This window comes from Leptopilina boulardi, unplaced genomic scaffold, assembly GCF_019393585.1.
Source record: "Leptopilina boulardi isolate dan_hultmark-lab unplaced genomic scaffold, ZJU_Lbou_2.1 LbouV2_248, whole genome shotgun sequence".
Classification (NCBI taxonomy): Eukaryota; Metazoa; Arthropoda; class Insecta; order Hymenoptera; family Figitidae; genus Leptopilina; species Leptopilina boulardi.
In genome coordinates, this window is record NW_026137805.1 from 338,871 (window position 1) to 349,082 (window position 10,212).

Below are 10,212 nucleotides of genomic sequence, written 5' to 3' on the forward strand. Positions count from 1 at the left end.
CGGCCTAATTAGATGATCATCGCTTCTCCAGAAATATTGCGTAGGCGTTTACCTCCTCGCGCATATTGCTTCGAAACTCCCATTTATTTTCTTTTTGAAGGCTTTCGAAGACGTGATTTTCTTGACTCGAATTTTTTTTTCAATTTTCAACTCAAGGTTCCGAAATTTTTAATTTTTCAAGTCTTAATCTTTCAAGTAACTAGTAAATAGTAGGTGAAAAGTTACTCGTAGGTTGTAACTAGTAAATATATAGTAACTAGTAGTAACTAGTAGGTATATAGTAACTAGTAGTAACTAGTAGGTATATCGTAACTAGTAGGAACTAGGTAAATAGTAAGTAGAAGGTAGTAGGTAAATAGTAACTAGTAGGTAGTAGGTATATAGTAACCAGTAGGTTGTAACTAGTAGGTATATAGTAACTAATAGGTAGTAACTAGTAGGCAGTAGGTAAATAGTAACGAGTAGGTATGTAATAACTAGTAGGTTTTAACTAGTAGGTAGTAGGTAAATAGTACGTAGAAGGTAGTAGGTATATAGTAACTATAAGGTTCTAACTAGTATGTAGTAGGTAAATAGTAACTAGTAGTTAGTAGGTATATAGTAACTGGTAGGTTGAAACTATTATGTATATACTAACTAGTAAGTTGTAACTAGTAGGTAGTAGGTAAATAATAAGTAGAAGGTAGTAGGTAAATAGTAACTAGTAGGTTGTAACTAGTAAGTAGTAAGTAAATAATAAGTAGAAGGTAGTAAGTAAATAGTAACTAGTAGGTTGTAACTAGTAAGTAGTAGGTAAAAAGTTACTAGTAGGTTGTAACTAGTAGGTATATAGTAAATAGTAGGTTGTAACTAGTAAGTAGTAAGTAAATAATAAGTTGAACGTAGTAGGTAAATAGTAACTAGTAGGTTGTAAGTAGTAAGTAGTAGGTAAATAATATGTAGAAGGTAGTAGGTAATTAGTAAGTAGTAGGTTGTAACTAGTAAGTAGTAAGTAAATAATAAGTAGAAGGTAGTAAGTAAATAGTAACTAGTAGGTTGTAACTAGTAAGTAGTAGGTAAATAGTTACTAGTAGGTTGTAACTAGTAGGTATATAGTAAATAGTAGGTTGTAACTAGTAAGTAGTAAGTAAATAATAAGTAGAAGGTAGTAAGTAAATAGTAACTAGTAGGTTGTTACTAGTAAGTAGTAGGTAAAAAGTTACTAGTAGGTTGTAACTAGTAGGTATATAGTAAATAGTAGGTTGTAACTAGTAGGTATATAGTAAATAGTAGGTTGTAACTAGTAAGTAGTAAGTAAATAATAAGTAGAAGGTAGTAAGTAAATAGTAACTAGTAGGTTGTTACTAGTAAGTAGTAGGTAAAAAGTTACTAGTAGGTTGTAACTAGTAGGTATATAGTAAATAGTAGGTTGTAACTAGTAAGTAGTAAGTAAATAATAAGTAGAAGGTAGTAGGTAAATAGTAACTAGTAGGTTGTAAGTAGTAAGTAGTAGGTAAATAATATGTAGAAGGTAGTAGGTAATTAGTAAGTAGTAGGTTGTAGCTAGTAGTCACTAGTAGGTAATAAGTAGTAATTAAAACGAAATTTTTTTTTAATTATAAAATGAAAATAATTATTAATAATAATTAATAATTAATTAGTAATTAATATTAATAGTAATAGTATTAACAGTAAGTAAAATATCGTTAATTTCTTTTTGAACTCAATCCAAATAAATATATGAATAGTAAAAAAACAGATATATATATATATATATATATGTGTGTAATTTCAGCACTCAATCTAAGTTAATATCAAGCATGGAAAAGCAATTTTGCCGCATATGCATGTAGTACTACTACATATACACATATACCTCTGATCGTTTAGAAGTGACAAACTTCGAATTAGGATGCGAGAGATATGAAATTATCTCTCTCTCTCTAAAGTTTAAATCATTTTCCAAGTTAAAATCATCTTCAAGAATCAAATTATATTCTCCTTGCGATATTCCAAACATTATCAAAATTGAAGTCAACTTTTCTAATTAATCAAAATTATATTTATAATAACAACAATCATATTCTAATTAAGTATTATTTCTTTCATCAAATTCATCAAATTTTTAAATAATTCGTAATAATAATAATAATAATAATAATTCCTACTAATTAGTAATAGTTAATAATAATTCAATTTAGTTTTAGAAGTAAATTTTTTTTTATAAGCTTCAAAATTATTATGTAATTATATTTTTTTGACATTGGAAATTAAAAATAAACATATAAATATTGTACTTGATAAAACTAATTTTATGTGTATGTACATACGTACGTACAGTAATGCAAAATTTCGGTGATTAAGTACCATTTGACATGTCAATAAGAAGTGTGATTTTAGTAAACTAGACAGTTTAATGTTTCTTTGCCAGAAAATTCGTGGGGAAATTTTCATAGCCAAATTCCACACATTTTCAGTTCAATAAAAAAAATACAACGTAACAAGAATAAAAAAAAATGTTATTTATTCTTCCTTAAAATTGCATATTATTATTAATTTATTTTAAATTATTAAATAATGTTTAAAAAAAATTACTTTTTAAAATCTAATTTTTTTTTTCAATACATTTTGAACAATTTCATATTAAATATTATATTATTAATTTTACGTTATTATGTTATTAATAATTAATTACAAAATTGTTCAGTTAATTGGGTAATAAAATAATAATAAAAAAAAAATGATTAATTATAAATTATTATTTAAAAACACTTCAAAATTAATTTTGTAGCCTAATGAGGAAAAAACCATTTTTTTTTCTCTTAAAATGGAGTAAAAATTTATGCTTCACAATTGAAAATGATTATATTAACTTTGAAGAGATTAAATTATAACTTGAACGACTATTAACGTGTTTGAAAATTGTCTGTTGACATTGTTTGCAGACTATTAAATTTCTCAAGATGTATAGTGTGAAAATAGAATTTTCAAAATAGCATATCGACTTGCGATGAGAATTATGCAAAATATATTTCTAAATATTTTCCTCTATCCACTTTTATATACCTATATATACCTATATATATATATATATATATATATATATATACATACTATTTTTCTCTATTTCAAAAAAAAGAAAGAAAAAAAATTCTAAAATAAATTTTCGGTTTCTTTTTATATATATATACACAGTGAATTGAGAATTATCGAGTGGTCCTAAAATATTACCAAAAAATTTCAAAACCCCACTAAGAACAGATGAATCTTTGTGGAGGATTTTCTTAACTGAAGCAAGCGAGCACGCGCAATCCACGACTTGCTGTGCCTCCATATATGGTGGGAGCGACGCGTCGGGAGAGGGCGTCGCGACGCTCATATGTAAAGCGTCTATCGCGACTTTTGTAATCGACAAACTCTCGTTAACATCACATATATATATAATTCAGATCAACTCAATTTGTTGTCTTTTTCGACTAGTCGAAAAATTCAAAAAATTAAACAAAAATAAATACATCTCTCAATTAATAATAAAAAATTATTTTTTAGAACAAAATTATTCATTGCTACAAGGAAATAACAAATTTAACTATTAGGATTTAAATCTCTAAATTTAAAACAAAAAAAATTTTCCTCAAATCGGAAATAAATTCTTTATATTTTACAACTTATAAATTATGTGGGAAAAAATTTTCTCCTGAAATAGTGATAAGTTTCACTGGAACAAGGATATATTTAACTACATTAGCGAAAGTTGTCGCTATATTTTAGAGAAACAAATAGCTGTTTCAGATAAATATTTTTTTCCCTGTAGTATTGAATATTTTTAAACTAAAAATATAAATAAAAAAATCCATTGCAATTTAAATAATAAAATTTTTATTGATATTTACATTAATTTATTGGGACAATTGGTTTTTTAAATGGTCGTTCCTTTCCTCCAAATCGCAATTGACCGGATTCTTTTTTACCACCAAAACCGCCACCTTGAAAAAAAAAAATAGAAAACAATTATTTTCAAAATATAATAAGAACAACTCTCTAAATTTGAATTAGTGAAAAGTGAGCTACTAATTCACGTTATTAAGAATTTTCACTAATTTTTAGTAAACTATTACTTTTTGATTTAGTAGTATTCAATTTTTTTTTACTAAAGTTTTAGTAAAAAGTGACTAAAAATTAGTAAAAAATTCTTACTAATTTAAATTAATAGCTCACTTTTCACTAATTCAGATTTAGAGAGTATATTTTGTTTTTTTTTGTTTTTTTTGATCCTAAGAAAAACTTTTGAATAATTTAGCATTTAATAATAAATCCTTATATACATATATCTATCTATTTATAAAACTTTTTCTCATGCACATTCTTTTTCATTCTTTCGTTTCATTATGAATAGAACTGACCTAGCCTTCTGGGCTTCCAGCCTTGCATCGATCGACTAAACTCAAAGTCAACAAAAATTGTATGTCCCTTTAAAGAAGAACCATGTAAACGTCGTACAACTCTTCTTGCATCGTCCATATTTTCCAATTCCACAAAACCATAACATTGTGAGCAACCAGTAACGACATCTTTTATTACTGTAGCTGATTTAACGTTTACAATACGGTCGAAATGCTGCACACAAAACAGAAGAAAAAAATACAGTAATAAAGAATATTTTTCATTTGTACTGGATGAAGCAATTTTTTTATCCAAACTCTATTTTTTAGCTGCAGAAGAAATTTTAAAATTAAAAAAAATTTCTAAACAAAAAATAACTTTAACTTCCCTAGTTCTTAAGAGGATCTATAAGGAACTAGTAGGGACTAGAAAGTAATTACTAGGGACTAGTAGGTAACTAGAGGGACAAGTAAGTAACTAGTAGGGACTATTAATTAATCAGTAGGGACAAGTAAGGACTAGTAAGTACATAGTAAGTACCTAGTAGGTACTTAGTAGGGACTAGTAGGTACCTAGTAGGGACTAGTAGGTAACTAGTAGGGACTAGTAGGTACCTAGTAGGGACTAGTAGGTACCTAGTAGGGACTAGTAGTTAACTAGTATAGACTAGAAGTTAACTAGTAGGGACTAGTAGTTAACTAGTATGGACTAGTAGGTAACTAGTAGGGACTAGTAGGTAACTAGTAGGGACTAGTAGGTAACTAGTAGGTAACTAGTAGGGACTAGTAGGTAACTAGTAGGGACTAGTAGGTAACTAGTAGGGACTAGTAGTTAACTAGTAGGGACTAGTAGTTAACTAGTATGGACTAGTAGGTAACTATTAGGGACTAGTAGGTAACTAGTAGGGACTAGTAGGTAACTAGTAGGGACTAGTAGGTAACTAGTAGGGACTAGTAGGTAACTAGTACGAACTAATAGGTAACTAGTAGGGACTAGTAGGTAACTAGTAGGGACTAGTAGGTAACTAGTAGGGACTTGTAGGTAACTAGTAGGGACTAGTAGGTAACTAGTAGGGACTAGTAGGTAACTAGTAGGGACTAGTAGGTAGCTAGTAGGGACTAGCAGGTACCTAGTAGGGACTAGTAGGTACCTAGTAGGAACTAGTAGGTAACTAGTAGGGACTAGTAGGTAACTAGTAGGGACTAGTAGGTACCTAGTAGGAACTAGTAGGTAACTAGTAGGGACTAGTAGTTAACTAGTAGGAACTAGTAGGTAACTAGTAGGGACTAGTAGGGACTAGTAGGTACCTAGTAGGGACTAGTAGGTACCTAGTAGGTACTTAGTAGGGACCTAGTAGGTACTTAGTAGGGACCTAGTACGGATTAGTAAATACCTATTTGGTACCTAGTAGGTACATAGTAGAGACCTACTAGGTAACTAGTAAGTACCTAGTAGGAACTAGTAGGGTGTATCAATTTCTAGTAGGTTATTAGTAGGGACTAGTAAGTACCTAGTAGGAACAAGTAGAGAGTATAAGTTACTAGTAGGTTATTAGTACACACCAGTAAGTACCTAGTAGGTACCTAGTACAGACGAGTAAGTACCTAGTGGGGACTAGTAGGTAATTATTAGTGACTACCAGTTACCTAGTAGGGTACTAGTAGGTACATAGTAGGGACCTACTAGGTAACTAATGGATACGTAGTAGGGACCTAGTGGTAACTAGTAGGGAGCTGTAAGTAATTAGTAGGGAGTAGTAAGTTACTAGTAGGTAATTATTGGGGACCAGTAGGTACCTAGTAGGTAATTACTAGGGACTATTAGGTAATTAGTAGGGACCAGTACGTACCTAGTAGGTATCTAGTAGGGACTTATATGTAATTACTAGGGTCTAGTAGGTAACTAGTAGGGAGGTGGAAGTAGTAGGGACTATTAAGTAACTTGTAGGGACTAGTAAGGTGTAGTAAGTAACTAGTAGGGACTAGTAGGTAATTATTAGTGACTACCAGGTATCTAATAGGTTTTAAGAACAATTTTTTTTTATTTAAAAGAAAATTGGATTTTTTTTTTTAAATATTTTCTAATCTAATACTTTTTTTCAAATTAATGAAAAAACAAACAATAATTTTCGTTGGCGTGTGTATAACTCACTTTCTTTAAGTCGTCTTTAGTGATTTGAGGGCCAAATCTCGCGACAAAAACAGTTCTCTCTGGTTTTGATTTTAATCCATGAGGTGGCTCATAGTGTGCTTCAATTGCACGAGTAATAGCTTTATCGTGAGGCTCTGTATCAGTGCCATCTATACTTCCAGCTTTTAATGGATCGTATTCCCTCGTTGTATAAGGGCTCCAGTCTTTTAATGCATCCTAAAAATAGGAGGAAAATGCAGAAAATTAATGCTTTTTGATATTACGCGCAATATTCGTTGATAAAAGGCTTTACCTAAATAGTTTTCTTGAAATAAGGTTACATTTTACCTTCAAATACTATAAAGCTTAAAGAGCTTCACTTACACTTCTTTTTTTTATCACTTTTATCTCTCGCCTTGAATAAAAAATTTATTATTGCATAAATTTTTTTATTGAGTCATTTTTTTTTACTAATTAGTTATACTGAAATTATTGGTTTCTTAAATATTAATGAATTGTGTTATATTAAATTATAATATAATATAATATAATATAATATAATATAATATAATATAATATAATATAATATAATATAATATAATATAATATAATATAATATAATATAATATAATATAATATAATATAATATAATATAATATAATATAATATAATATAATATAATATAATATAATATAATATAATATAATATAATATAATATAATATAATATAATATAATATATATGAATATTACATTGTATTATATATTTTAATAGATTTTTAAATAATCTTCCGCCATATTAGAACCGCCATTTTGAAATTTAAGTTTCCTAAACAAGGACCTCAATAATCCAATTTAAAATTGATAATATAATTTATTTTAATTCTTTTCTTTCAGATGTTAGAAATAACAACTTAATAATTTTTATATTACATACAATTATTATGTAAATTTAAATTAAATTTATATTTATTTTAATTAATTGAATTTTTTAAATTTATATTTTAAAACGCACAATAAAATTTCACTTACCATGATTAATTCATTCTAGTGATACACTATGGAAGTTTTATATAAAAAATAAAAGTAAACTTTTGTTGATTTAAATAAATTAATAGTAGATATTTTTTTTATGATAAATTAGAAAAAAAAATTTAATTCTTTAATGTATTTTTTCTTCTTTTTTTTGAATTAAGTAAATTATGAATGATAGTAAAAATCTTGTTTGTGAAAACAGCTGATTTACATCAATGAATCAAGTAGTACCAACTGTAAAATTAATTTCTATTATATTGGCTGCACTGTAGCGGCAATTGAATCGATAATTCAAGGTTGAAAAGTATTCTCCTCAGTAAAACTCAATTTTCTCATTTATTTGTAAAATATTTATTCATGAATATTTTTTTACCTAAAAAATGCTTGCTCTATGAATTGATAATAAATATTTAATTAAAAAAAAAAATTTATTTGAAATTCGAAAATTATAATATTTTCTTAGCCAGCTGAACACAGTACTGACATCTAACAAACAAGTTTGCGTACTTCATTGAAAGTTTCAAAAAGACCGGGAATTACAAAGTTAAATATTAAATAATTGATTTTAAAGTGATTTTTTTTAAATATAGTTAAAAATAAATAATATTGTTTCATCAGGAATAGAATAGAAAAATAATTAGGTAATAATAATAATAATAATAATAATAATAATAATAATAATAATAATAAATTTAATAAAACATCGATTGGACAGAAAAACAATGTTATAATTTTTTCGCGCAGTAAATATTTATTTTTTAAAATACCTCTTTTAATTACAGCCTAAAAAATATTAATATATAAAGCATATATATATCATATTAACCGAATATATTAATAAATAAATATCTAGACTAACATAAATAATACTTATGTGAAAAACGACAGAATATATAGAAATTATAATATTATATAGAAATGCTATTAAAATACAAGGCAGTGGGTGATTATTTTTTTTATTGAAAATTTAATTTTTTTTTAATATTTAATAAAAATTGAATAATTTTTTAAGATATTTGAAAATTTATGAAACAAATTTTTTTTATTTTGGATTTATCTATATATAGTTATTGATATATTATTGTGATCAATCGTTTTTTTTCATTTTTTGCTTTGTTATTACATTTCCTACAAGATTTATAACGAGAAATGAATTTTAAATTAAATTTAAGTCTATGTGTGCTCCCATTCTCTTTAGAGCCAAAATTGTATTGACAGCTTTCACCCATCTTTTCTTGATCACATAACGTTTGAGTCGAACTTTGGAAATTGGACTCTCAAGTGATGATTGAAGCCATCGATGTTCCGAAAGCACATCTGCTCGTGGTCTTTTGCTAATTTAATAAATATTAAAAATTAACATTTCTTAAATTCTTTTAATTTAAATTAAATATATAAATTAGAATCATTATAATTAATAATTATTATTAATAATTAGTAATAATTCGCTTCTAAAACAATGCCTACTTTTAAAAAAACCAATTTCATATTTTATTGTCAATATAAAATCATATATTCTTTGGTAACATAACCTAAAAAAAACTCATTTCAACTAGTTCTACTATTTGCTATACGAAATAAATTTATATCATACGTATTCATTAATTGTTGAATTGATCTTTAATTAATTACAACACTTTTTAAGTTATTAAATGAAAAATTATTACCTACAATAAGAAAAAAAAAAATTTGTTATAAACAAGAAGGTTGTGTAGTCAAACGCTACCAGGGGACAGCAGCCAAATTATTTTGTAAACATAAGAGATCCTGAATAAGAAAATCTTGACTACCCAACCTTGTTGCCTACTTTTGTCTTCTGCTTCTATTTCACATAAACCATACATACATATGTATACACTGATAGAATGAGATAAGTTAATTTAACCATCTTATTAAAGGCTGAAAATAAATCGATCATGTTACAATATATCAGCTTTCATATGCATATCATGAAAACCTCAGAAAAAATTTTGGTACCGTAATAAAAAATCAAAAAGTACCCTAAAAACGGCATTTTTTCAATTTTCAAGGTCAAATTTCTCGAAAACCTAGAGTGATAGAGCAATTCTGATTACGGATTCGTGCTCAGCGTCGAAAAACCTATAAGAATCAATGCGGTCTCAGAAATAAAAAAAAAAATGAAAATCTGTTGCACAGTGTAATCAAATATGATATTTTTTTGAAATATTTTTCTCAATTATAATTTTGTTAATTTAAATAATATCTCTAACCATTTAAAAATGACAAAGAATTAAATAGAATTATTATTTTCATAGTAGTATATATACTTTTGAGAAATATGATGATACAAAGTAAACATATTTCAAATCAGAAAATGTTGGTTATAAATATCTGTCAGTTAAAATCTGATATTTAAAATTGCCTCAATATTCTAATATAGCATCAAAATTGCAGAAATAACGGCAATAATTGCTACAATTTTAGTGGGAAAAAAAAAATTTTCATTGCGAAGCAGAAAAATAAATTGAATTACATTTTTTAGGTTATGTTTTTTTTAAAAAAATTTTTAACATTAAAGTTATAAATTCAAATATTCAAAAGAGTCAACGAAAAGTAATGCAAAAATAAGGGAAAACAGAATTTTTATTTCCAATTTCAATAATTTTAAAAAGTCGAGAAAATAATTTATAGAAAGGGAAAAATTTCTCGAAAATTGTTTTTAATT

General features: G+C 26.6%; 1 protein-coding gene across 1 annotated transcript; it reads right to left on the reverse strand.

Moving 5' to 3' along the window:
- Nucleotides 1-3,841: 3,841 nt before the first annotated feature.
- On the reverse strand, nucleotides 3,842-7,732 carry LOC127280649 (U11/U12 small nuclear ribonucleoprotein 35 kDa protein-like). The gene is made up of 4 exons (XM_051303803.1): nucleotides 7,524-7,732; nucleotides 6,514-6,729; nucleotides 4,383-4,596; nucleotides 3,842-3,965 (listed from the first exon to the last, which is right to left on the reverse strand). Exons 1-4 carry the CDS (start codon nucleotides 7,524-7,526, stop codon nucleotides 3,874-3,876), a joined length of 525 nt encoding a protein of 174 aa, XP_051159760.1. The 5' UTR covers nucleotides 7,527-7,732; the 3' UTR covers nucleotides 3,842-3,873.
- Nucleotides 7,733-10,212: the final 2,480 nt, after the last annotated feature.

Bases quoted from the DNA above. Each gene is read 5' to 3' on its own strand.
- LOC127280649 (XM_051303803.1), bottom strand. The intron at 4,597-6,513 runs GTGAGTTATACA...TTTTGTGTGCAG, and splicing joins CTAAAGACGACTTAAAGAAA to CATTTCGACCGTATTGTAAA. The intron at 3,966-4,382 runs GTCAGTTCTATT...TTTTTTTTCAAG, and splicing joins CTGGAAGCCCAGAAGGCTAG to GTGGCGGTTTTGGTGGTAAA.